Source organism: Panthera uncia, chromosome E1 (assembly GCF_023721935.1).
Source record: "Panthera uncia isolate 11264 chromosome E1, Puncia_PCG_1.0, whole genome shotgun sequence".
Taxonomy (NCBI): Eukaryota; Metazoa; Chordata; class Mammalia; order Carnivora; family Felidae; genus Panthera; species Panthera uncia.
The window spans coordinates 8,703,174-8,729,450 of record NC_064814.1 but is presented as its reverse complement, the minus strand read 5'-3'; the positions used below and the strand labels follow the sequence as shown (position 1 = coordinate 8,729,450).

Sequence of the window (26,277 nt, the reverse complement as noted above, 5' to 3'; positions counted from 1 at the left end):
TTCCTTCCTTCCTTCCTTCCTTCCTTCCTTCCTTCCTTCCTTCCTTCTTTTTACCATGCCTGCTCAACTGCCTTGAATAAGGCTCTTAAGTAAGCCATCGCCTCTCAATGAACTCTTCATCAGTTTCCCTGCCCCCAGTCCAGGCTCCCCATATGGTTGCCAAAGTGATCCTTTTAAATGACAAATCTGATCAGGCACTCCCTGGTAGAACCTTCCTTGGCTCCCTAGTACTTCCAGGATAAAATCGAAATACCCTAGCATGAGTTGACCATTGCTGCCTTTTTTGCCATTCTCCACAATTCCTCCAAGACCCTCTGTTCTCACACCTTAGCACCTTTTCAGATGGTGCTGAGCACCTGGGAGCTTGTTAGTAATGAAGACTCTCAGGCCCACCTCAGACCTACTGAATCAGAATCTACATTTTAACAAGACCCCCAAGGGATTCATGGGCAACTAAAGTTGGAAAAGGCCTGGATTCTCACATACTGTTTCTTCTGCTTGAAATGCCTTCTCCTCATCCCCCCTCACCTTCCTGGCTAACTCCTACTTGTACGTCACCTCCTCCAGGAAGCATTGCCTGCTCCCCTATTGAGGACTCAGTGCACAGTCCATGTACCCCCTTAGTCCCTTCATGTGTCTGTCACCCACTTGTCCTAGATGTTTGGCCTGCTTCCCTAATAGTGATGGGCAGGGACTCTCATTTGTCTCCAGTGGGCACTCAGTAAATGTTGTGGAATTAATGAATGAGTGGATGAATCAAGTGATTTTCCTTCCATGGACCACTCGAAAGGGAAGTGAGGAAGGATGTTCCTGCAGAGATGGTCTCATCCCTGTGCCAGTGCCCGCTTCCACCATCTGAGCTGGCCCAGGGAAGCCTTCCCTGGCCCCTGAGTCTCTCTGGGAACCGTAAGCTGTCAACCAGTTCCCAATCCAAGGGTCCTATTCCTCTCACCCTCTGATTCTTCCCGGTGCTACTTATCGAGATCCAGGTCTCCAGGTTGACCTGGTTTCATGATCTGGACACTGCCTCATGAGTCAAGAAGTCCTGACATCTCAGCCAAGCCACTTAGCTTGAAAACCCTTTCCTACCCCCTCCCATCTTCCCTGCCAAGGGACCACAGAAGTGGGATCTGTTACACCACCTGCTGACTGTTCCCCCAGGTTTCACACTCTTGCTGAACTGCAGACTGTCCGCCTGGACCGAGAGGGGATTACTGCTATCAGCAACCTCGAGGGCCTCCAGAATCTTCACAGCCTCTATCTGCAAGCGGTACCTTCTTGCCTCCTGCTCTCCCTCCCCCCTTGCCCTCTGTGGACCAAGTCTGTTTAATGTGAAAGCAACCAGTCAGGCCATCTTGCCCATTCCCTGGTGTTCAGGTAGGCAGACCTTCATTGAGACTGTTCCAGAGGGGGCACCTGGCTGGCTCAGTCAGTGGAGCATGTGACTCTTGATCTCAGGGTTGTAAGTTTGAGCCCCAGGTTGAGGGTAGAGATTGCTTAAAAATAAAATCTTTTTAAAAAAAGAAAATGTTGGGGCACCTGGGTGGCTCAGTCGGTTAAGCGTCTGACTTCAGCTCAGGTCACGATCTCGCGGTCCGTGGGTTCGAGCCCCGCATCGGGCTCTGTGCTGACGGCTCAGAGCCTGGAGCCTGCTTCCAATTCTGTGTCTCCCTCTCTCTCGGCCCCTCCCCCGTTCATGCTCTGTCTCTCTCTGTCTCAAAAATAAATAAACGTTAAAAAAAAAAAAAGAGAGAAAGAAAGAAAAGAAAATGTTCCCAGATGAATCAGGAATTCTCTTGAAAGACCAATCCTCCCAAAAGATATCCTGAGCATGCTCCTGAATCACTGTTTTTCTTGTGTATGTCAGATACTTCTCTTGGTTTAGAAGTTCTTTTTGGTGTCTACCCTAAATCTCCCGTGTTCTATAGCTCAAGCGCATTTCCTGTTTTGAGGAAATGAAAGAGGGAACCAGAAGATTCCTCTGCATCCTTTAGAACCCTGAAGGCTGTCTGGTGGTAGTGGGTGGTTGGTTGATTGTATATACATATTCAACTCCTCCAGGTTGAATATATCCAGTGCCCTTAACCTTTCTTCACAGAAACCTTCAAAATCAAAGTAATATATGTTCATTGTTCCCTCCGTGTACATAAGCCACCACCAAGGCTTTTCCTATTTCCCCGTGGCCCCTTGGTTTCCTTCTTGATTTCCAGGTCACTCTTTGGTTGTGGGGTGAGCAGGGTATACTTTAATGAAGTTTATCTAGCCCCTAAGTTTACACCCCTAACCATCCACCCAGAGAAAGCAAATCATTTCGAGGTAGTGACAGCTCCAGTTCCGGGAGTGGGGTGATTATTCCCAGGGTGCCGGCCCTCCAGCTGCAAGAGCAGACATGGTCTGCTTAGTTTTCCCAACTCATTTGCTTTCTGCAGAATAAGATCCAGCGAATTGAGAACCTGGCCTGCATCCCCTCCTTGCGGTATGTGGGGTCAGGGCTCAGGCCCGTGGGGAGGGGGTCGGGAGGGAAACACGGGGACACCCCAGAGAACTGACTGGCTCAGACATCTCCAAGCCCAACGTCTGGTCAGCTCAGGACCCCGCAAGCCTCACTCTGCTTCTCTCACCCCAGAAGACCATGTGTCCCCATCCATTGTGTGGCTGCTCAGCCAGGGGCCCCGAGTGCCTGCTGCCTTCCTCCCTTCCTTTGGCAGTTCTGTGACTCAGCTCTGTCTCTGCACTCCTCCCTTCCCCTGCAGCTTCCTGTCTCTGGCAGGAAACCAAATCAGGCAGGTGGAAAACCTCCATGACCTCCCACATCTCCAGTTTCTGGACCTTTCAGAGAACCTGATAGAAACACTGAAGCTGGGTAGGAATGTCCTTGCCCCGGCTCACGGGCTAAGACTTGGGCAGGACCCTCCCTCCCTCCCCTCTGCCACCACCTCCCTATGCTTGTATTGGCGGCAAAGCCTCTGGGGGTCCTGGGAGGTGGAAAAGAGGCAGTGGCTTTGGGCCAGAAGGTGGGTATGGGACCCTCACTGCCCTCTCTTTGGTGTGTGCAGATGAATTCCCGCAGAGCCTTCTCATCCTCAACCTGAGTGGAAACAGCTGCACCAACCGGGATGGGTACAGGTGAAGATCCATTGAGGGTGGGAAGAAATGGGGTGATGGCTGAGCTCCTCGTATTCTTAACTCCACACGGACTCCCTCTCGGCCTGCAAACTTGGGGTCACCATCCATGGCACCTTCTCGTCTCTCACCCCAGCTCAAGTGGGCCGCTTTTTCTCTTCCACCCCCCCCCCCCCCCCCCCCCCACAGAGGTCCACATGGAGCCAGCCCTTAGCTCTTTGGGGCCGAGCGCAGGCCCGTCTCCCAGCTTGTGAACACCACCCCTCTGGGTGCAGTTCCTATGGCTTGTGCCTGCACGCCCTCCCAGGCCCCCCACCCGGGGCCGCCCTCCTGGGTAGCCTCTGCCCTTTCTGCCCTGCAGGGAGCTAGTGACAGAAGCCCTGCCGCTGCTCCTGGACCTGGACAAGCAGCCTGTGTTAGAGCGCTGGGCCTCGGACGAAGAGGATAAAGACTCAAGCGACGAGGACGAGGAGTTCCCGGAGCTGAGTGGTCCGTTCTGCACAGAGCGAGGTGGCCGGGCTTTCCAAGGCTTGCGCCCTCCCTAGAACTCACCTCTGCCCTGTGGGGCACTGGGGAAGCTAAGATAGCAGCGGGGGCGAGGGAGGAGGCCCCAGGCCCAGACCAGCATCTGGGTCAGAGCATGGTACAGCCGGGGCCAGGTATCAGCCTGGCGTGCAGGCGACTCACCCTCCCCATTAGGGCCGACAGAGGGTTAGTTTGGGCAGAGTGTCAGCCAGAGAACTCCCACCTCAGCCCAGGGGCCGTCCTGCCAGGCCATCTGCCGCCTCCCATCTTGGCCCCTCGCAGGCTTCCTCGAGGAGCTGAAGCAGGAGATGAGCAGACACAAGGAACTCAGGCAGCAGGCAGCCCTGACGGAGCACCTCCTGAGGATGGGGACAAAGCCCGCCCTCACCGACCTCCCCCAGCTGCCCGGGGGGGGCCCTGGCTAGGGACGGCAGTCCTTCTGTCACTCCCACGCAGAGGAAGGAGACACCCCCCAAGCCCGCCTCCCTGCCACAAGCCACCTCTGCCACCAAGAAACCCTGCCCTCTGGTTGCCAGCCAGCAAAGCACTGTCCAGGCAAAGAAGGGGGCCCGAGCAGCCACAGCCCCCAAGGCCTCACTGGCTGGGGCCCCCAGCACAACCAAAATGGTGACCAAAAGAGTCAAGAAATGAAGTGCAGTCCCTCCCTATCAGCAATGCCACAGGAACAAGGAATGGGGAAGAAACAGGGTCTCCTCAGACCCCTCTCCTGTGGCAGGAGCCCACCCCAATAAAAAATGTCTCCAGGCCCTGAATGCGTCTTTCATGTCACTTGGGGGGGTGCATCTCAGGGGAAGCAAGCCGTCAGGGTAGTGGGAAACAGTCACAGAAACACAGAACCTGATTCTAAAGAACACGTGTCTGACCTTTTGGGAACTACCCAAAGGGCTGGCACACCTCAACCCCTCCCCCCCAGCTTCCTGGGTCCTGAGTGGGCATCACCTTGTGGAAGATGCCATCTCACTGCCACTCCCAGGGACTGCCCTTCCAAGGCTCAAGCCAAGGACCCAAAACCCCGCGGTTCTAATTCTCCCCAGATAGTAGCCCCATTTTGTGCCAGGCGTGATCTCTTGCACACACACGCTCACACACCTGGGGGGGGGGGGCACCTCTCCTCACAGGCCCCTTCCACAACCTTCTCCATCACCCAAGTGAGAAGATTATGCTGCCTGGCAAGCCCACCAGAAGCCCTGTAGCCAGCTCAGGGCTGTCCTTTGCCCTCATTTGGCTCTCCTGCCCCTGCCAGACCTGGGATCAAGTTCACTGAACAGGGAAATAACATACTTTATTGAGGCAAAGGCCGAGCTGGCCACCCAAAACAAGGCTGAGGGGAGCAAAGGGATTGCACTGGGGTCCTGTGCCTACCCCGGCCCCGTGGTGCTCAGGCATATACCTGGCTCTCCCTTTCCACAAAGGCCTGGAAGAGGCCACCCAGCTCCTGTGGGGGTGGCACCTGCTCCCCAGCCAGCAGCCGCCGCGCAGCCTCCAGGCCCTCCTGCTCCAGATCCCGCTGCTTCTGCCGGAGCTGCTGCCCCCGATCCTGCCCAGGAAAGGTGGAGATGGGTCCCAGGGACAGGCTTCCCTCTGGACGGAGGGGAGACGCCTGCCATCTGCCACAAGCAGGAGGAAGGACAGGGCACCCGGTCTTCTCCTGGGCAGCTGGCTTTGAAGGCAAAGACTCCGCTCCCCCCAACTCTGGAGTCTCTCCTCCCCTCCCGGATCCCCTCATATTTCCAGAATCCCAACTGGGGGCAGGAGAAGTGAGTCATGGCCCCAGAGTAGCCCCTATTCCCCGAGGGTTACCTGCTCGCTCTCTATCAGCCCCAGGGCCACCTGGTGCCGGAGGTAGAGGGTGTGCCGGCGATCCACCTGAGTCTGGAATCGGGGCTGAGTCCGAACAGGGTCCCGTGCTCCAAAAGTGGGGGACAGCACCTGGGGGGCCTGGGCCGCCCCCGCCCCGAAGATGAAAGGTTTGAACACCGACCTAACGGGACAGAGATGGAGGGAACAAAGGTTATCACATCCCCCCGATCTTCCCCCGCCTGGCACCCTCTCCCCCGCCTTCCCCGCCCCCATTCCTCTCACCTGGATGGGTCTGGAGTAGCGGTGAGGAAGTGGACGCAGGGCTGTGTGGGATCCCGGGGCAGGATGGACACCATGCTGGCCGTGGTGCGAAAGCCTCCAGAGTCCATACAGATGCCGCTCTCCTTGTTCCTGAGGATGCCCATCATCACCTCTGCCGTGATGCCCCCTGCGAAGGAGGACAGGCTGAGGGGCCCTCCAGGCAGAAGGGGGACCTCTGGCCTTGGATCAAAGCTGTGGGAGAGGAGAGAGGCTGGCACCACTGTGGCCCTCCTGGCCCCCACCCCACCGCCGTCCACGCACTGACCTTGCTGCTGCTGCAGAAGCTGTTGCCCGGCCCGGAAGCGGGCTTTGGCAGCCTCCATGCGCACAGGCTGCTGGGTCAGGGAGAAGACCTGAGCGAAGTCAAAAGTGCTCTGCCCATCCCACCAGCCCTGGGCCAGGGCACGGGTCCGAAGGTCTGCGTGCTCGGCCGAGATGTCCGTGCCTACGCTCAACTGGTTGGAGATGTTACGGGCCCCTTCTGTGGAGAAGTAGGGGGAGGGGAGTGGCTCATTTGTCATTAAGCACCTACTCTGTGCCAGGTGCTAAGAAGATGATGGTGAAGAGAACGGACCTGCCCCCGTGGAGCGGGAGACAGACAAAATGATCACAGAAATGAATGTGAGCTTGCAACCGTGGTACACATGATGAAAAGGCACGTGCTTGCATATAAGGGGGAAACTTGACCACCAGGAAGTCCAGGAAGGCTCCCCAGAGGAGGCGGCCAGCTCAAGTACAAGAGGATTTAAGCAGGTAAAGTGGGGAGAGAAGTTCCCCACTGGGCTCACTTCCCACCTTCCTTGGGTGTGCCTGCCAGTGAGAAGTTTGCACGTGGATCCGCCCTGCCCTTCACCCAGGGTTTTCCCACCCCCTCCCGAGGCTGGCAAAAGGGGACAGCTCTGGGAGGCGAGCCCCGGCGCTGGGCTCTCACCCGGGATCCTCTGTGCGGCCCACAGCCTCCCTGCCGTCTCTAGCACCCACGCCTCAGTCCGGTCAGCCAGCAGGAATGTGTTGTGGTAGCAGAACGGTGTGGGGTCCTCCCGGCAGCTGCCCCCTTGCCCGTAGCGCGCCAGCAAGTCTGTGATCACACGCAAGGCCTCCAGGGCAGAGCTGCTCCGTTCCAAAGCCAGCCTGGCATGAAGGGATGCACGGAAGGGGAACGCAGCGTCAGTGGCTGGTGACGGAAGCTCCAACGGACGGAAGGCGCCCAGAGAGGCCCAAGTCACACAAAAAAATCCGCCAGCGTTGGTTGTATGAAAGCGCAGTTAGGCGGGTGTTTTTCAAGTTCTTCTCTGAGGGTCCCAGGAAGAGGCCTCAAACGTGGTTTCAGAGAAAGAAGGGGCCCGAGTTCCCCAGCCTCTCTTCAACCAGAGCTGCTCTGCTCTTACTGGTTTTGTAAATCGGGACTCCATATGAGATTTCAGTTGGGAGGGGAAAAAAAAAAAAAAAAAGTATTCCTATTTAAAAAAGAAATTTGAAACCACTGCCCTATTTCTGGGCCAGGAGAGGCCCAGAAGCGGCCACATTCGGGAGCTCCTTACCAGACTGTGGCGATGGGGCCAGGAGAGAGGAGGAGCAGGGGCGGCCTCTCTGGTGACGGGCAACGGGGACGAAAAGGAGGAGGCCCTGGTGTATCTAGCTGAGGGGAGGGGAGGATGGCCTGGGTCTGTCCTCGGCTCTCAGCCTTTCAGTGTGTAGAGATGAGGGAAGGCAGGGTCCGCACCTGAGTAGGTCCATGCCTAGGAGGGCTTCCCCCTCTCCAACTGGCTCCTTGGTCCACACTGCCTCATTGCCAATGCAGACACCATGCTCATTGGCGCCCATCTCAGCCCCCCACAGCCAAGAAGGGCGGCTCAGGATTACAGCGTGAGTCCTTGACACCTGTTCCACCTCAATGTAGGTGCACTGCAGGTAAGGGAGGAGAGAGGGAGTCCATTCAGAAAGGGTTTTATCATTCCCATTGTACAGATGAGGAAACCGAGGTGGACAGCAGCTAAACAACAGGCCAGGTCCAGGTTGGTAGACTGGAAGGTCACGCTCTTCCCACCACATCCGGGGACTTGCCAGGTGCGAGGCGCAGAGGAGGAGGGTCTTAGAAGACTGCCTAGATCGACCACACCTCCCGCCCCTTCCATAAGGCCTAACCCACCTGGAGCCGGCTGCCAGGGGCATGAGTGCCTGCTGGTACAAACACCACCTCCTGCACCTCGTCCCGCGGTCGGTCGGAATTCTTGGCAAAGATCACAGCTGGGATGGCCGAGGCCGGGGGCACGGAAACAAAGCAATCGCAGGAACACGGGGTGTCAGAGCTCCACGAAGCCATCTGGGGAGAGGTGGAGGTGCATGTGTCCCCCTCACGCCGCCTCTCCACCATCCTGGCCAGAGCTCAGCCCTAGGGAGCCCCCCCTTCCCAACACGTGTAAACAGGCACTCAGGGAAGACACTGCTGTTGGGTTCTGGACACACTCGATGCGCGGCGTGCACAGCCCAGGCTCCAGGCTTGGGAGGCAGCAGGCGGGCGCACACCGCAAGCTCCCAGGGCCCTGCCCAACTGGGAGCCCGACCCACCAGTGCCGTCGCGGGACCACCTCCCTCGCCACCCCACCCCACTCCCTCGCCCCTTTTCTGTCCACATTCTCGCCTCCCCAATACCGTTTGCCCCTCACCCTGTCTCCCTCCAAGATCCCCGGCTTAGTCTCGGGCGCCACCGCCTCCGCTTCGGGTCATTGGGCGGAGGCTCACAGGTGACCTGGAAGGCTTTGGCCCGGGGGGCGGAGCCGGAACCAGGCGCCTGCAGTTCCTTGGTTTTCCACCAGGGTGCGCGCCAATACTACTTCTTGGAGCGCAGCAGCGTGGGAGACCTTGCCCGTCCGCCTGCCCTTCCTAGCTCGGACGGCTCACGGGCACTTCCAGCCGAGGCACCATGGGGAGAGGCATCTGCAGGTGGAAAGGAACCCACGTAAAAAGAGAGGAAAGAAAAACCGGCCAGATTTGTTAGAGAGCGCGGATTACTGGGGCATCCGGAGGAAAAACCTCAGCTCGCAGCGTCCTGGTTTCAATTACAAAGGTGCAACCTAGCCCTACCTCCCCCCCAGGGCATAAGATCTGAAAGATTGTTACAGGGAAGGAGGTCTAGGGATAACTTAAGTTAATGCATTAAAAAAGAATTTTTTTTTACATTTATTGATTTTTGAGAGACAGAGCACAAATGGGGGAGGGGCAGAGAGAGAAGGAGACACAGAATCCGAAGCAGGTTCCAGACTCTTGAGTTGTCAGCACAGTGCCCGACGCGGGGCTCGAACCCACAAACAGCGAGATCGTGACCTGAGAGGAAGTCCGATGCTCAACCCAGCCACCTAGGCGCCTGTAATGCATTTTTTAAATGCACATATGCTCAAAACCCATCTGACTCCCCAAAGGTAGATTCTGGCCCACAGTGCTCAAACTCACAGGAAAATAGCTTTGAAAGGAAATTTGGAAATTTCTAGTCCAAAGATTTTGTGCCTTTATATATAGTGAAACTGAAACAACAAAGGAGAAGTCTTGGCCAAGGGGGCACATACCGGTGTGGGGATTTGGACTCTGATCCCAAATGTTCTGCTTTCCAGGTCATTTTCCTCTATAATGCATCTCCATTACCAGCATTTAAGCAAACGCATCTCACCCCTTTTTGCTCTATGAAGCCCTCCAGAAATGGGGACAGGAGAGATACTGCAGATTATCTACTTCTCCCACATCCATCCTGCCAAACAGTCAGGGTTGCTGTTCAGAGCCCTGGCCACAGCATCCCAGCCTGTGGTCTCTCCTGGGATGGGAATGAAGGCACAGAGGCCATGGCTTCCCCCAGGAGGCCGACTGTGGGCAGGTGTACCAGATAAGGGTGTTGGGGGAGCTGAAATCTAAGATACTTTCTAATTGCCTGTAGGTATCTGAGGCTGATTCTGAAGAGGAAGCTGTCCCCAAGGAGGTGGGCTTCATTTTCAGAAGGGGGACTGCCACTTGTAAGATGAATCGACCTAGAAGCTGGGCTGGAGGCAGGGAAGAGCATCGCCTGGAACTCTAAACACTGGCATCTTGTCTTGCATCTGCTATGGAGCTGCAGTGGCTGTCTGGGCAGGTCACTTTATCCTTGAGGGCCTCAGTTTCCCCAGTGGCAAAACGATGGCATTGAAGTAGATCAGTGGTTCTCAGCCATGGTTTGGGGAGGGAGGGGAGGCATTAGTTTTCAACCACGTGACTCCCACAGCACAACATAATACTTTAATACTCCACTACTCAGTGTCCACAGACTGCCTGCATCAACATCACCTGAAAGCTTGTTAAAAATGCAGAATCCATGGGGCGCCTGGGTGGCGCAGTCGGTTAAGCGTCCGACTTCAGCCAGGTCACGATCTCGCGGTCCGTGAGTTCGAGCCCCGCGTCAGGCATCTGGGCTGATGGCTCGGAGCCTGGAGCCTGTTTCCGATTCTGTGTCTCCCTCTCTCTCTGTCCCTCCCCCGTTCATGCTCTGTCTCTCTCTGTCCCAAAAATAAATAAATAACGTTGAAAAAAAAATTAAAAAAAAAATGCAGAATCTTGGGGCGCCTGGGTGGCTCAGTCGGTTAAGCATCCGACTTCGGCTCAGGTCAGGATCTCACTGTCTGTGAGTTCGAGCCCCACGTCCGGCTCTGTGCTGACTGCTCAGAGCCTGGAGCCTGTTTCAGATTCTGTGTCTCCCTCTCTCTCTGACCCTCCCCCGTTCATGCTTTGTCTCTCTCTGTCTCAAAAATAAATTTAAAAAAAGTTAAAAAATTAAAAAAAAAAATAAATAAATAAATAAATAAAATGCAGAATCTTGGGCCCCACCTCAAACCTACTGAATCTGAAGTATGTTAACAACACCCCCAGCACAGGGGCGCCTGGGTGGCCCAGTTGGTTAAGTGTCTGACCTCCACTTAGGTCATGACCTCAAGGTTTGTGCGTTCGAGACCTGCGTCAGGCTCTGCATTGGGATCCTCTCTCCCTCTCTCTCTACGACCCTCCCCTGCTTGCATTCTCTAAATAAATAAATACTTTTTTTTAAGTTATTTTTTTTAAAAAACCACCCCTAGTGTCAAGTTTGAGAAGCGCTGCTCTAATATGTCCCTAAGGGCATACCTTGGTGGGGTGCTGGAAAATGAATCAGGGTGTCTTGAAAAACTCCATGGGTGACTCTAATATGCCCTCTACCAGGCGGAAACAGCCAGACTATTTGGATCCTGAGACTCTTTTCAAACCTGCACGGCTAACATGCTGAGCAGTCGGGCTCACCAGAATTAATGGAAAGTGAAGGCGTCTTCAGGTGCGCTGTCGGGGAGGGGTTGTGAGCTTGCCCTTGGACGTCATTCCAGAAGCAGACATCCAGGCTGCGTGCTGACGAACATGAGCACCCGGAGCAGCCTGCCGCAAAGCCAGCTCCACTCCTGCACTTCCCCTGTTGCCCGCGGTGGGGCAGTGTGTGTCCGCGGGACCATAGCGCAGCCCCAGGCTGCAGTTCCCAGGCGGCCTGCGGCTCGGTCACTTTCCCATTCCTGATTTCACTGGAACACCCTAGAAGGCCTGTACTCCCACCTCCCAAGACAGCAGATGGCCACTCAGAGAGGTTGCCCAAAGGGTCAGCCCACATGGTCTGACTTCCCTAATTCCTTCCCGGCCCCTCCAGGATCATCCCTGTGGGGGCACCAGATCTGAGGCATCAATGGTGGCTTTGGGCTCCCTCAGGGGGGCCAGGCCAGCCAAGCAGCATTGCTGCCGATAGGAGCCAGTGAGCAAACATCAGAGCCCCACCAAAGGCCCCCGCTAAGAATGCGGGTCAGCAGGAGGAGCTGCGAGGGGAGGAGGGGTGGCCCTGGCCCTGGCCCTGCCCAGACAGGCCCAGCCGGCCCCACAGCTGCCCTCCTGTCCCTGGGGGCAGCGACGGGCTAAAGGAGGAGAGGACTCACCAGGCTCCTGGGGTCTAACTTCCCCCCGCCCCCAACCTCTTGGAAGACAAAAGAAGCACCCCAAGGAGTGGGGCGGATGGGCATGAGGTCACCATCACTGGAACTTTGTGTGCCCGCCCCTCTTCCCAGGCTTCCAAATCCAGGAGCAAGAGAAAATAAACAGTTGCTCCCCCCAAAATGAGTCTGCTTCCAGCTCCACCCCCTAAATCATTCTGATACCCCGCCCCCCATATCCCAAAGTGGCCTTAAACTTTGTGACTCCAGATTCTCCCAAACAAGTGATGAGAGAGGCCAATCTGGGTACCAGATTTGGCTCCAGGAAATTGGGCTAGGGGTGGAATGGGGGAAACCGGAATCCCACTAGGGAAGATAATAATTTTGGCCAAAATGTAGGATGGGAAGGTAAAACTACACGGTAATCTGGCCTGCCCTTTTGGAGTCCCAAATCGATCCTCTGTCAACCTTCCTAGCTTTGGGGCTCTGGAGTCATAAGGTGTTTGTTTCTCATTGCACATGAATTAGGCACCAGCTGCAATACCAGAAATTGGGCAGCCCGGGAAAGTGTATACAGATGGGCATTTCTGCATATCCAAGGATGCCCGATGGGTCCAGTGAGGGTGCGTTTGTGCACACTGTGGTTGTGTAACTGTGGCGGGCCCTCTAGCTGAGAGTTGCAGTAGGATCCTTCCCTCATACTTTCCAGCTGGGCGGGAGCCCATCAGATATCTTGGCTGCCTTTCATCGCCTTGTCCCTGATAGGGATCATCCTGGGTGAAGAAATCGCTGTCAGTCACCCCCGCCTCACTGACAGCCAGAGGGACTGATCACACCCCCACGGGGGCGGGGTGACGGGGCTCCAGAGGCTGGTTCTCCCTGGGAAGGCAGGGAACCAGCATTCTTGGCAGAGGAGGGGAAAGAGAGGGCTTATATGTGGAGGAAGGAAATATCTAGAACCTTCTTATCCCCCAGGGAGGGACAGTCAGCCCAGCTATCAACCCTGAGGGAGCTCCTCCTTCCTTCGGCATTAGCCACCTCCAGGGAAGGATCTGACCCTTCTTCAATCGGCTCAGCTCTGCCCCAAACAAAGGGAGGTGAGGCTGCGCAGGGCTGCAGGATCAAAGGGAAGTGTCCACCCCGCCCAGCAGCCGGCCTCGTCCTCACTGCTAAGGGACACTGAGTCAAAAAGGAAACCAGAGCTGGAAGACAAATGAAGCAATGATGTGGTTGATGACTTTATTATGGCATAAAAAACACAGGCTGTTTCTTCCTCCTCCTCCCCCCGCCCCCAAAGTGGGTTCACAGCAGTTAAAAGAAAAAAAAAATCCTACATTTCTCCTCTAGGGGGCTGCCTAGAAGGGGGCAGACAGCCAAGCAACCTAGATCTATGAAGGAGGGGAGCAGAAGAAAACCTATCCGAAGCCCGCACCGGCACCCTTGGAGCTCAAGGCCTCCGTAGGGGGAACATCGGTGTCCCCCTACAACCTCGAACAGCCATTCAGGAGTTCCCCATAGGATGGTCACTGGGGAACACTGTCCTGGTGGCACCAGGAGGGGGTGGCTGGTTTCGATGGGTGGAGGAGAAAGGCATCCCACACCCACAGTGCCCTCCCTCTCCCCCCTCTCCACCTGCCCAGGCAGCCTGCAGGCGCTCCCAGATCTCTCCTGCCCCCAACCCTCTCAGCAAGGAAAGGGACCTCTGGTTGGGGTAGCAAGAGGTAGGGAAAAGAGGGAGCAAAAAGAAAGAACATTACTTCTTAAACTACCCCAGGCCCATGAGCCTCTCAGGGAGAGTCACCCTGTCCCTTTTAAGAAGGGCTCCCTTTTTTACACAAACACATATTCCTACCCAGACCCCAGACCCACTTCCCATTTAGCTCCCAGTCCTGGGGACTGGGCTCCAGCATCCCTAAGGGAGGAAGAGACGCTGTGGGCCTATGTCCTAGGACCTTGGACGGGGTGAACAAGGTGGGGTCTCTCTAGCTGGAGACCCCAGGCTCAGTAGAGAAACACACACACACGTACAAACAACATGCACACACACATGCCCTAATATTAAATAAAATACCTTTTGCTTATAACTTAAAAATCAATACACAACTAATCCTCGCATAGGGGTCTGGGTAGAGAAAGAGGGGCAAGGGGGAAGGGGAGGTCAGGGGGAATGTTAATGGCCTCTACCTCTAGCCTGGGAAAGCCCGCTAGTTCCAGATCCTTCCCCCATCAGCTTCCTTCCCTTTGCCTGACTCTGGCTCTGCCCCTGCTAGGCTTTCCCCTCCCCAGTCCCCACTCCAGGATCACAATCAGGATGTATTTCTAGCATCTAAAGAAGGGGACAGGAACAGCTTCCTGGATATCACCTCAGAAGACAGACCCCTTCCACTAGGAGAACACCTCCTTCATATGCAAAGGGAGTCCCCCTGCCCAGAGTCAAAATGGGGAGAAAGGAGCCTTCTAACACACACTCTATAGGAGGGGCCAGTCTTGCAGGCAGCAGAGAAAGGAAAGGGCAGAGCAAAGAAAGACCTGGGGCTTAGTGAGCAGGTGGGCAGAGGCAGAGTCCTCCGCTCCAAGTGGGGACCACTGTAGGTCCCTGTGCTGGGACACCTCACCTACTCCCTGGTCAACCAAGTAACCCTCTTCCTCTCGTCCCTAAGGGAGAAGCAAATGATGGGTGACCTGGGATGAGGGACCTACATCAATTCTAGGGTGGGGGCTTCTGGCTGTTTTGAAAACCTACATCAGGTAACAGATGGGGAATGTGGACTATACTGAACTTTATTTTTCATAAAAACCATGAGTTAAGGACTGAATCCGAGTTAGAGAGGGAAGGGGTTAGCTCCTTCCACTGCCCCGCCAAATCCCTTTCTCTCCTTTTAGAAGGGGACTTTTTTTTGCCCTCCCCCTTCCCAGTCTAGCTCTCCCCTCGACCCCACAGCTCTGGCTGCAAGGCTGTCCCGGATTCTGGCCGCTTCCTCTCTTCCTTCATGGCCCCATCAGAGTGGGTTTGGAAGGGTTAACCGGGAGGCACATCAAAGGAGTTATTTCTACAGCAACAACCCTCCCAACCAGATAGAGACCGCTCCCTAAGGGGGACCCCTGCCTCCCCTACCCCACCTCAGCTCTCCCTCGGGAAACCATAGGGACAGAAGCACTAAAAAGCGGGATGAAAGGGACCCGGGCCGCAGGGCGGGTCCGGAGGCGCTTTTATGTCCCGGTTCCCAGGCGCTAAGGACGTGTCCAGACAACTACCCTCAGCGCCCGGGGCGGCCCCACTCCTCTCTGCTCCAGGGACGCGCCATCTCTTCCAGCAGGTCCCCTCCACCCTCCAGCCGCGGTAGGGGTACCCCACCCCAACCCCCGAGCCTGGAGACAGGAGCAAAATAAGGGATGAAGGGGGGGGGGGACAGAGGGGCATGCGCAGCTCCCCCCAGCCTAGCCACTTTTCGTCCGGCCCCGAGACCAAAACACCCCTACCTAGCGCCCCGTCTCCCCGACCCGGCACCACTTTTCCTCCCCCTCAATAAATAACCACCTTCCCCTCTTCCTCAAGTCGCCCCCCAAAGGCATCAGGCCAGGAGGAAAGCTCTTCGGATGCCCCCAGGGGAGACCAATGGGGGGGGGGCGGTACCGGAGGAGCTCAGTTGGAGGGAGCCGCGCCGCCCTCGGCCTCCCGCTTGCCTTTGCCCCCGGCGGGCTCCACCGCTCCGCTGGCCTTGCCCTCGCCCGCGGCCGCCCCGGCAGCCTCCTCCTTGGCGCCCTCGTGGGTTTTCATGTGTTTGGCCAGGTGGTCGCTGCGCATGAAGACGCGGCTGCAGACGGCACAGGGGAACTTCTTGGTGCCCGTGTGGGTCTGGAGGTGGCGCTGCAGCTCGTCGGAGCGCGTGAAGCGCTTGCCGCAGAAGAGCCAGTTGCACACGAAGGGACGGTCGCCGCTGTGCCAGCGCAGGTGCGCCTTCAGGTGCGACGTCTTGGCGTAGGCTTTCCCGCAGCCCGGGATGTGGCAATTGTGCAAATGCTTCTTCTTGCCCCCGTCGGGCCCGCACGGAGCCCCCAGTCGCTCCGCCTCCAGGCAATTGGGGCAGCGGCACACGGTCTGGCCTGAGCTGCGGGGCACTGACCGCCGGGAGCCTTTGGGCCGGGCTGCTCCGTCCAGACTGGAATCCAGCCCCTGGGACTCCGGGGCGGCCGCTTCCAAGGCCTTGGCCCCGTCGGGAGGCCCCAGGAGGTGCTGCCCTCCGGCGGCTGGGAGGAGGTGGTGCGGGTGCGGGTGGGGAGGCGGTGCGCAAAGCTGGTGGTCTCCGACGTAGCCCCCCAAGCCAGCCTGAAGCGCCCCGGGGTGGCCAGGCGAGGTGAGCGCGCCCTGAGTGTGGGGGAGGTCCATCCAGCTGGTGCCCGGATGAAGGTCCCACCAGGAGCCATCCTCAGTGCCTGGGTGAGTTGGCCGGAACCACGATTCGTAATGGTGGGACATGTCCGGCTGCAGGAGCTTGGAAAAGGGTCCCGGGGCCAAGGGACTGTCGCTTTCCAGGTCCTCGCAGGTTACCCGAGAGGAGGCCCCCGGCAGCTCATAGCCCTGTGAGAAGTCCACCTCAGGGCCCAGCGGGAGGCTCTGCAGCTCTCCAGGCTGCAGCGGGGAGGGGTAGTCCCCGGCCTCCGGGCTCGTGTGGCCCTGGTATGTTTGGAGAGGCTGCAGGTCGAGGCGCGGCGGGGAGGCGTGAGGCGCGTCCGTGTGCTGGCTGCCCAGAGAGCCGCAGACAGCGGTTAGCATTGCCGGGATCCGGGGTGGGGTGGGGAACAGGGATGGTCAGGGGCACCTCAGGTAGGACCTAAAGGAGGCGAAGAGGAGGTGAAGTGAGCAAAGTAACCAAGTCACTTTCAGTCCTAACCCAGACGGCCTCCCCGCAAGCTGCTCCTCTCCCGACTGGGACTGGCCGCTGCAAAAGAGGAGCACGCCTCCGAGTGGGGACTAACGACCAGTTAACAGAATTTGGGAGTGCTAGGAAGGGTTGAGGGTGTGAGGTTCTCAGCCAAGGCGGGGGAGTCTACCTTCTCCTAGCTGATCCCTCCTATGGGGCCCAGCTCATCCTGACAGTTGGGCTGGTCCCAGGCTGGTAGGTCAGATACACCTACAGTTCCCCGCTAAAACCATCCCCACCCTATCTGCCCAGACCAGCGCAAAGGGCAGTGTGGCGTTTACCTTCTGCAGTCCTGCTTCCAGCCCAAATGGAGGATCTACACCCACCTCAGCTTCCCTAGTTTAACTCAGGACACAGATGAGGAGAGGGAGGTGGTCTGTTTCTGAAACTCAAAGCTTGAGGTGACCTGATTTTCCAAAGCTCAAAGCAGGTTCTGAGATATTGGGGAAAGAGACCTCGTTCCGCCCCTGAGGCATGTCCAATGAGGAAGAGCATTTCACTGTTCTCTACCATTGCCCTCCGCTCTCTGTCCAGATGGCTCCACCAAACCCACTTCCATTCCTGGCCCCCCACCCCTCTCCCTCAGGCAGGAATTCACCTCCCTGGGGTGCAGGTTCAGTGTTGATTACCAGGGGACTTCTCCCCACCAGAGAAAGTTAAGCTTCCTCTCCTGTCCTGACCCACACAGCCACACAGCTGGCTGTCTGGCTGTTACCTGTGCCCTCCTCCAATCCGGGGGAGACCCAGATGTGAAGCTGGGAGGGGTCAGCTTCCCCAGAGAAGGGGGTCAACGAGAGAAGAGCTTACTAGCAAGCTCTGAAAGGTAAAATTGTCACCCCCTTACGGGATGCAGAGTCGAAGTGGGGACAGCGGAGGGCAACAAGGAAAGCCGGAATCACAGACACTGAGAAGAATTACCCCAAGAGATTATATAAGGGGGTGCATTCTAGGCTTGGATCGTTCTTAGGTGTTCTGCAGACAGTTCTAATATACAGACAAACTGAGAATCACTGCTTCAGGCCAACCCTCTTATTAAAAAAAAAAAAAAAAAGAGGAAACTGAGGCAGCATTTGGAGAAATGACTTGAACAGACATTCATTTATTTGTTCAATCAACAAATGCATGCTTTATGTACCTCTGTGAACCAGGTCTCCGGACTCCTGGTCTGTTACCCTTTCCCTACACCGTTGGGAACCAAAAGATACCCACCTCTCTCTTTCTTAACCACATATCTGTGACTTGAAAGTCCTTTTTCTCTCACCACCTCTCTAAAGCCTGGGAGCCCTGGTGCCTCAGGTGTCGGGCTTGTGTGCCTGGCCTTCTCTGATGGTGGGGGAGGAGGTGCAGTGGTTTAGGGCAGGGACTTCTTCCCACAGCAGGGTTCAGCTGACCCTACCACCTTTGGCCTCTGGGACCAAAGAGGTGTCCCTGGTAGTTTTGGAGAGGGAGGGAGAGGGGGACTGGGGCGCCTACTCAGGCTCACGCTGCCTTACCACCAAAAAGGAACAAGGGTGAAGCAGCAGGAATGGAGCCTCAGGCCCAGGCGGGGCAGCCCAGAAGGGGCTGGGCGGGAGCAAAGAGGCCTGGGACCCTAACAGCTTTTGGCGTCTGGGAACTGCCCCAGGGACCGGGGGGGTGGGGAAGCTAACAACCCAGGCTCCAGAGTGGCCTCTCCCGACACAGGGCCAGGGAGTCCAGTCCTGGGATGCCATGGCCTGCCTGCAAAGTTTCGGGAAGGGAGACAGCAGGGCGCGCACTCCCGGCTTCCCGCTCCCCAACGCAGGAAGCCGGGTAGAGACACCCTTCTTCCCCCTTCCGCCGCCTCCCTCTCCCGATCACCGGCGCTCAGGTGGTCAGGACTTCCGTACTCTCAGTCCTCAAGGCTCCAGTCCTCCGGTTGTCCCAGTCGCTCCAGTTTCCCCGGTCTCCAGCCTCCTCGGTCCCTCGTCTCGCCCTTCCGCCCAGGTTTCACTCGGCCGGGGCTCCAAGCCCCTCGGATTCTTTAGGACCACCTCCCCCAAGGCCACGGGAGGCTGTGGCGAGTGCGCGGCGCGTCTTTCCGAGAGGAGCCCGGGATCGCGCACCCCTGGCCGCCCAGACCCTGGCTCCTACCTGGAGGCTGCGCTCGGGCTCCGGGCACGGCTGGCTGGCGCGCTACCCACGGGCGCTCATGGGCCCCGCGCGCCGGCGGGCTCTCCGGAGGCGAGGGGCAGGAGCCGAGGACGAGCGGGGGCCGCGATCGGACCCGGCGGCGGGCGGCGGGCAGCGGGAGGCGGAGGAGGGGCGGAGGGCCAGCGGGAGGGCGGAGGGCGGGCGGGAGCCAGGGAGCGAGCGAGCGAGTGAGGCCAGCTCCGCCCGTGACTCACCCGCGCTCTCTGCCTTCATCCTCTGCCCTGCGCTCCTTTTTCCCCGTGTCCGCGGCCCCGCCCACCTCACCTGCCGCCGCCTTTAACCCTTGCGGGCTCGGCCGGACGGGAGGCCCGGCGAGGCCCGGCCGGCGGAGAGGGGGCGGGCTCGCTAACTAGGTCGCCTCCCGCCCCTCCCTCGCTCCTCCCTCGCCCCTCCAGTCCTCAGGAGGGGGTCCTGGGCGGAGCGTTCCCCAGGTTCCGAGACACGCCCCTCGGGTGGAAAACTGCCCCGGAGCCGGCTCCGGGTGGCGGGGGAAGCAGGACTCGGACCCTGGGGGCCTGGAGGAGGGGGCGGGTTCTCCGCGTGAAAAGGAGACTCCTTTGGGAGCAAGCGCCGCTTGCTTCCAGGGCGCTCGATCCACCCGCCCGGCCCGGCAGCGCGGTCCGGGTACTGAGAGGAAAAGGAAACAGGACTGAGCGCCAAGGCTGTGTCCGGTCTCCCTCGGGCCTAGGCCGTGAGAACTCTGGGCTGTCGCCCTCCTCCACCATTCTCTCCGCCGCTCCTCTCCACCACCACCACCCTCCCCGGGCATTTTCGCCCTGCCTTTCTGGCTTCCCCCCCTCTCCGGCCACTCGCCTTTTTGGGGTGGACTCCTCTTCTCCTCTGCCCTACTCCCCTGCTCCCCAACTTGCCCGGGTCTGCCTTCCCCTATTCGTCTCCCAAACCCCCTCAGTCCCCACTCCCCATCTCCCCTTGGGCAGCAACCCCAGCACCTCCTAAGACCATCTCTCAAGTACGCGACCCCCTCCGTCCGGGAGCTGCTCAGCCTACATACGCCCTGCCACCCTTGCCCCCCGCGCACCCAGCCCTGAAAGCTGGCGCAGGCTCCTGAATGGCCCTGGGAAGGGACACTTCTGGAAAGAATTGAGCGACCCCTTGCCACGATTCTCACCTGACTGTCTAAACCCAAGGTTCTGAAGTTTGGAGAAGGGTCTGGGATTCCTTTGAGGAAAAAAAATGCACATACACAGGGCAACATTCTGGCAAAATTTCAGGGCGTTCACGGCGCCCACCGAAAAACTCTCAAGGTCCCAGTTGATCGGGATACGGAACGCCCGGTGGTTAGAGGAGTTCCTCCCTCTTCCTCGCCGGGCTGGCCTGCGCGCCCGCCCGGATAGTCCGATGCTTCCTTCCCGATTGGTGATTGGTGCCTCCTCTACCCGCCGCCTTGACCTCCCGAAGCGACTCCTTTCTCGCACCGGAATTCTGATCAATTTCCATATATATATATATATATATATATATATATATCTATATATATATTTTTTTTCCTTCGTTGCGCCGATTGGCTTTCCCTACGCGTTTTGCCATCGGCCTTTTAAATTTCGTTTTTTGTCTTTACAGTCTTATTAGGCACAGCAGCACCAAAGTTTAGGCTGATTCAATCTCACCTCTGCAGCCGCGATTCCGCCACTATTGCTTTACTAGACTCGAATTTCCGTTTGGGACACGCTGGAAGTGCCACTATAAAACGGCTAAACTGAATCCACAAGCCACTTGAAAATCAGTCTTTGTGTGCTCCCCGCCCCCTCCCCAAACACACACGTTCTTAGATTCAGAGTCAAGGTCTGATTCGTTCTGTCCATCTCCCTCTTTTCTAAGACTCAATTCCCTCATCTGGGCAACCTGAGTTCAAGTTGGGAGACTTTCCTGGGGCTTAAAGGAATTGATGTACCTAAAACACGTAGCCCCTGGGTCCCCTGGTAAGGTCGCAGAAAAGGGAAGATGTGGTTGTAATTATTAAATAAGTAGGTTCCCAGCAAATGTTCGTTGGATTAAGGTATATTCACAAGATCTTTGGACTGGGAGTTGGTGGACCCAAATTGTAGCCCCAGCCCTGTACTTGCTGAGCTGAGCTCGTGGGTTAAGTCACTCTGAGCCTCAGTTTCCTCCTCTGTTAAATGCAGGCAGAGCAGCTGCCCTGCAGAGTAAAAGACAAGCTCCTGGGGAGCCTCGGGGTGTTGCGGGATGTCAGGGATCATACTTTCCAGTCAGTCGAATTTCCTTCTTCTGGACACTCAGACCCCTGTGATGTAGAACTCTCTAGAACTGCTCTGGGTCTTTGTGGCCACTGCAACATCAACAACTCTCTATCAACATGGTTTTATCTCTCTTCACTCAGCCTGCAAATCTCTGCAATTTGGGTCTGCATCCCAGTTCACAGTCACGTCCAGAAGGGAACCTGTGATTCAGGCTTCTATGTTAAGTCTGATTTTACCCATAGGTATTCTCTGCCTCCGCCTCCCTGCAGCCCGCTGGCCTTCTGGCTATTCCTGAAGCTACTGCTCTTAAGGTGCTAACCCTCTGCTGAGGGATCTGAGTCCACCCTCCCATTTATTTATAGGCACCAGATTATCTTATCTTCCTGGCTCCTTCCATCATTCCCTGGAAAGCAACAGAGAAAGGGATCCAGCCCCTGGATAGCATACTTCCCACCCCACTTTCACCCCAGGCCCCCTTTAATCTCACCCCACCCTGACTGGCGGCCACCTAGGGTCCCAGTCCAGTCCTCTCAGAAAAATTCAGCCATCCTGCTTTCTTGCCCTGCCTAGCTGTCTGCCTCTGACTCGGGGTGCTGTCTTTCTTCCAGGTCCCCCTCTACTTGCATTCTTCTGGGTCCAGTCCTTTCCATTTCCCACTGGCCAGACGTTTTCCTACTAAACGGTGCCCGTGGTCTGATGTCGATATGACTGCTAACAGAACCACTGCCCGGTACTCTTACGTCTTCTCAACATTGAACAATGCTGCTTACCACGTCGTCTCCCACACAGACTGAGATTTGCCCAGGAATCGGGCCACTTCTAGCCTTCTTCGTCATTCCCCCAAAGACGTAAATAGACAGATGTTGCCACAAATCTCCAGTCCTGCTACCCCTCTTCTTACACCTCATTTACGGTCAGCAATCAGCAATCATTTTGTACCCGGAGGAGCCTCACTAGTCCCCGTGGACACCATAGCTGCCGTGTCTTTATTGAGCATATACTATGCTCCAGGTGCTTCCCACAAATATCTCTAATTCTCACGGGCATGCAGCAAAGTCACTATTATTATTATTCCCATCGTGCAAATGAGGAGCCGAGGATCAAAGATGTGAAATGAACTGCCCAAGATTACAGAGCTGTTAAATGAGCCAGAGAAGGAAACTGAGTCCAGATCTGTCAGGCTCCAAAGCCATTGTTCTGCCTGCTACTCCATCTGGCCTCGCTAGGGCAGAAGTGATGGCCCAGAGAGTCCGGCTCCCCTAGATGCAGAAGGTGAAGGGGGTGGCATTCTTAAACTGATCTCCCTATCAAAGCCATCCATGATCCCGACTGTAATAGGACAAACGGGTCCCATCTTGGATTGTGGGGACAAGTCACGGTTATATCTGGGGTCCTTTCTAAATCTCAGTTGTCCTTCTGTGGAGACTGACCTACGAAAGTATTAAAGCTGATCTGCCCGTAACAATTGTCCAATGCAAGTCCTTGTTTTACTGGTAGGGAAACCGGACCCCAGAACAGGGAGGCACGTAGCTCAAAGTCACACAGAAAGTCAGAAGCAGAGCAGGGACCAAACCCCCCCCCCCCCCATCTCCTAATTCCTGATTGTTCGCTCTTCTCCACTTTCCACTCCCGCCTTCAGGCTGCACTCGGAAACCTGCTAACTAATGATCCTGGACACCAACACGTTCCTCCTATCCTTCCCTCTTCCCACCCTGCTCTCCTGTGTTCCTGGGAAACTGGGCAGAGTCCAGAGCTGGGACCAAATGGTTCTCTTTCATTCATCCGTATTCATTCAGCACTTACTGAGGGCTTACCTAGGGCCAGGCACTATACGGGACACTAAATCTATTACAAATCCAACTCTCACTGGCATCCACATCTGTTTTTAGTCTAGAAGATGAACCCAGATGAGGATAGTATATCTGTATGCTGGGCGGGGGGAGGGGGGATGTACCCATGGTGCCTGTGTGTACCTTTAGGGCTTGAGTGTGGGGTGTCTGTCCTGTCTCCATCATAAAGGGAGTTCCCCACAGGACATGTACAGAGGTTTCTCCCTTACTACCTCTGTGGGTCTTCTATCGCGGATGAACTTCCATGTGGTAAGCGTGTGCCTTATGTGTCTATTAATATTCGCCCGTGTCTTTTCTCTCAGAATGAAGCCCTTGGTTATCTACTAACTGGTGAATCCCCGCCCCCCTTCGCCCCCAGATCTCAGCTCAGCCAAGTCCACAGACCTCCAAAAAATCCTCTTTGATTCTCCATATACAGTCCCCCAAGATAAGAGTCCCTCTTATCTCCTCCTTCCTGATTCAGAGAGAATCAAGCCTTCCAAACCCTTCTCCGCGATCCTTTTGGAGTGGAGACTTGATCCTCTTGTCCCCTGAACTGGACAGGGAACAGCCCAGCCCCTCTTACCAGTCCATGGAGCCCAGAGCTGGCAGCGGCAGTGAGGGGCAAGCGGGGGGGTGATGGGAGAACCAGGCTTTTATAAAGGAGGCGACAGCCAGAGCCAGAGGGGGAGGTGAGAGTCTCTGGCAGGGCTGTTGCCAAGTCCTCGGCCCTCTCGGAAGCTTTTAGGATAATCCAGGAAACAGTGGCCCCCCAGGCTCTCCTGGGGGGGGAGTGGTAGGGGGTGAGATCTGAGTCTCCGAGGTCTGCCAGGAAAGGAGGATTTCAGCTGGAAGAGGCAGCTGGGGGTGGGGGATGGGGGAACAGGACTTCCCTCCCCAGAAGTTGGACGGGCAGTGGGAGAGGGACAAAGTGGTTCTCACAGGATCAGCGGAGAGATCTGGAATGGCTGCAACTCTCCACATTACATCTCCCTCCTTCTGAGGTTTTCACCATAGATTTGGTGGGAAAGAAGGAAGTGCCACTTTTAAGACTTGAGACGCAACTGCCCCCCCTCTCACCCCCGCTTCAAGTCAGTCCCTCCCTGCAGAGCTCCCCATCAGGGATGGCTCTTCCAGCGGGTCTCCCCTGCCTCTGCTGGAGCCTCACCCCTCCTCCTCCTTTCCTTCACCCCCTTTTCAGATACCTCCCAACTTGGAACGCTCAGGACCTGATGTAAGCCACCTTTTGAATCTGGGATCTCTCATTGTGAAATGGGGTGGGAAGACCATCTCCCCGACTTAGGATAGGGTGGGGCAGCTTGGGATGGGCAAGAGGTCACTGAAGACTAGAGGCAGAGCCCAGCCAAGAACTTTTATAGACGGTTCAGGAATCCTGGGACTCCAGGAGAGTGAAGAGGCTGGGAAGGTGGCCTGGAAAGGGAGACGGGGCCTGGAGGTGAATTTAGGTGGTGGCCCCACATCCCCAACGATTTACAGGAATTTAATTTTAGGGTGGTGGTAAGTTTAGGCGTGTTGGCTAACAGGCGCATGTCCTGGAGCAGAGGGGGACAAAGGACCAGGAAGGAGAAAGGAGATCAAACAGAATAAGACCGGTTTCCCCGAGTTCTCTGAAGCTAGGAATTCTGACCCACATTGGAGAGTGGCCTGGAGACTTTTCATGAGATCGCATCCCATGCTCAGCCATAGCCCAGCGCCCTTGGCCCTGAGCACAGGTGCTGCTGTGCACCCCTCTGCACATGCGCAGAACCCGGTGACCCAAGGTTGCATGCCACCTCCCCCACTGAGTCTAGCACAGGGTGAGTCAAGGAGCCTTCATCCTGAACTCTCATCCTGCCCCTCCCCACACACCCCCAGAAATCTCTAGACTGGGGATTCCCAGTCCCTTCATTAGCTTTTCAGTAATTATCCTGTAAAGGTCCTGACAGGTCCTTCCTCTCCCCATTTTAGAGATGAGAACACTGAGGCCTTTAAGAGCACTAAAAAGCTCAGCAGAAACCCAGCCATCGGGCAGGAGAGAATAGAGTGATGGGGGACTTGGGAGGCAGAACTGCACCCCTTCCTTCAATCCTACGCTAAGTTGGGAAGACAGGGCCAGCACAACTCCCTGGGAGAATCCAGGCGTCAGGACTGTGGCAGGCTCCAGGGAGGGGCTTCCCTGTCCCTCCCCACCTTCCAGCCCAGAAAATCAGAGTGAGGGGGGGAAACAAGCTGGAGAGACCACACAGGTGGAGTAAATAATGTTAATACAGGAGCATTATCACTAGGGCATTTCCTCATGGATAAATGTCTCAAATACCAAAGGATGCCTCCAAATTATAGTTAATTACAGAGTTGATTTGCATAAATTATAAGGTGAGCATACAAATTCTTTCAATCGGTTCCATATGCTTAGGTAGCAGGTCCAGTCCAAAAGATGGGAGAATCTTGGGGTGGGGGCAGTTGGGGGGGGCGAGAAAAAGACTCAGCCCTTGGCCTGGACCTGCTGGCCCACACCCCTTCTCCCAGCCTTTGGATCAGAAAGGGTGTGTGGAGACCCTGACCGTGTTTGCCGAGAGAGGGACTATTAACACGACCCAGACCCTATTTGGCAGGGGACCCCCTCTCTCCTTCTGTTCACACCTCCAAACTAAGAATAACGCGCTTTCCCACCACCAGTGGGGGGTGGGAGGGAGAGATGAGGTAGGCCAGCGGTGGGCACAAGAGGGCCCAGAGCTCTGTGCTGGGGGGTGGAACTCGGGAGTCGCCTGTGGCCTTCAGAGGGGAGGAGAGGGCTGCTGGAAGGAGCTGAAGACCAGCAGGGTAATAGCACGTCCAGGCCCCTCTTGTGCTCTCAGCTCCCCCTGGAGCCACCCCCTCCCCCAAGTGCAGTCATTCCCAGAGCCAACCCTGGATCCCAAGTTTGATGTTGCCGCTGCCTGCACCTTCCAGGTGGCTCCTCAGAGGCTCAGACTCCCAGACTTTTGTCTCCAGCTCCTGGGCCCATTTCCTCTGCCCTCGCCTACCAGCCCCCACCGCCTCCCTCACCCACTTCTAGCTACTAAGACTCCACTTCCTCCTCCAGCTCTCTGATTTGTCCCTCCCTCACTCTGGGCCCCCATCCTCACCGGGAGGCTTGCCTCCTTCTCGTCCTTCTCCATTTTTCCCTCCTTGTCCAGCCTCCTTCCCCCAGATATCCCCCCCCCTCCGTGGTCAACGTTGCTTTTCTCATCCGCCAACAGCTTTCTGCTGCCCCAGCTGCTCAGCCTCCTGTCCTCAAACTTTCCTACCCTGTGCCACCCCACAATCCCTTGCTGCATGTAGTTCTCTCATTCCCCCCATATACCTGCTCCAAAGATGGAAGCTACTGGATTAGTTTGAGTAGAGAGGAGGA

The 26,277-nt window shown here is 56.6% G+C and overlaps 3 protein-coding genes across 4 annotated transcripts in view; 1 reads left to right on the top strand and 2 right to left on the bottom strand.

Moving 5' to 3' along the window:
* LRRC46 (leucine rich repeat containing 46) overlaps positions 1 to 4,416 on the top strand; it is a 5,179-nt gene extending 763 nt beyond the window's left edge. Inside the window, 7 exon segments of the mRNA XM_049637521.1 lie at positions 1,162 to 1,270; positions 2,430 to 2,476; positions 2,754 to 2,863; positions 3,057 to 3,126; positions 3,485 to 3,633; positions 3,931 to 4,052; positions 4,054 to 4,416. Of these exon segments, the coding sequence (XP_049493478.1) occupies positions 1,162 to 1,270; positions 2,430 to 2,476; positions 2,754 to 2,863; positions 3,057 to 3,126; positions 3,485 to 3,633; positions 3,931 to 4,052; positions 4,054 to 4,299 (853 nt within the window). The 3' untranslated portion in view covers positions 4,300 to 4,416.
* Positions 4,417 to 4,784: 368 nt separating this feature from the next.
* SCRN2 (secernin 2) lies at positions 4,785 to 8,550 on the bottom strand. Of its 2 annotated transcripts, XM_049637507.1 has the most exons (8): positions 8,457 to 8,550; positions 7,940 to 8,113; positions 7,514 to 7,695; positions 6,722 to 6,921; positions 6,056 to 6,271; positions 5,752 to 5,917; positions 5,470 to 5,650; positions 4,786 to 5,206 (listed from the first exon to the last, which is right to left on the bottom strand). In XM_049637507.1, the coding sequence occupies exons 2-8, from the start codon at positions 8,111 to 8,113 to the stop codon at positions 5,048 to 5,050; spliced, it is 1,278 nt and encodes a 425-aa protein (XP_049493464.1). In that variant the 5' UTR covers positions 8,457 to 8,550; the 3' UTR covers positions 4,786 to 5,047. The 2 variants fall into 2 exon arrangements, with proteins under 2 accessions (XP_049493463.1, XP_049493464.1); XM_049637506.1 differs by lacking the exon at positions 8,457 to 8,550 and having other exon boundaries at positions 4,785 to 5,206; positions 7,514 to 8,024.
* Positions 8,551 to 15,148: 6,598 nt separating this feature from the next.
* SP6 (Sp6 transcription factor) lies at positions 15,149 to 16,716 on the bottom strand. The gene has a single exon (XM_049637517.1). The coding sequence runs from the start codon at positions 16,516 to 16,518 to the stop codon at positions 15,388 to 15,390; it is 1,131 nt and encodes a 376-aa protein (XP_049493474.1). The 5' UTR covers positions 16,519 to 16,716; the 3' UTR covers positions 15,149 to 15,387.
* Positions 16,717 to 26,277: the final 9,561 nt, after the last annotated feature.

Bases quoted from the DNA above. Each gene is read 5' to 3' on its own strand.
- SCRN2 (XM_049637506.1), bottom strand. From the start codon at position 7,962: ATGCCCCTGGCAGCCGGCTCCAGGTGGGTTAGGCCTTATGGAAGGGGC. The intron at 6,272-6,721 runs GTGAGAGCCCAG...ACTTCTCCACAG, and splicing joins GGCCGCACAGAGGATCCCGG to AAGGGGCCCGTAACATCTCC. The intron at 5,918-6,055 runs GTCAGTGCGTGG...CCTCCTTCGCAG, and splicing joins GCTTCTGCAGCAGCAGCAAG to GGGGCATCACGGCAGAGGTG.
- SP6 (XM_049637517.1), bottom strand. From the start codon at position 16,518: ATGCTAACCGCTGTCTGCGGCTCTCTGGGCAGCCAGCACACGGACGCG.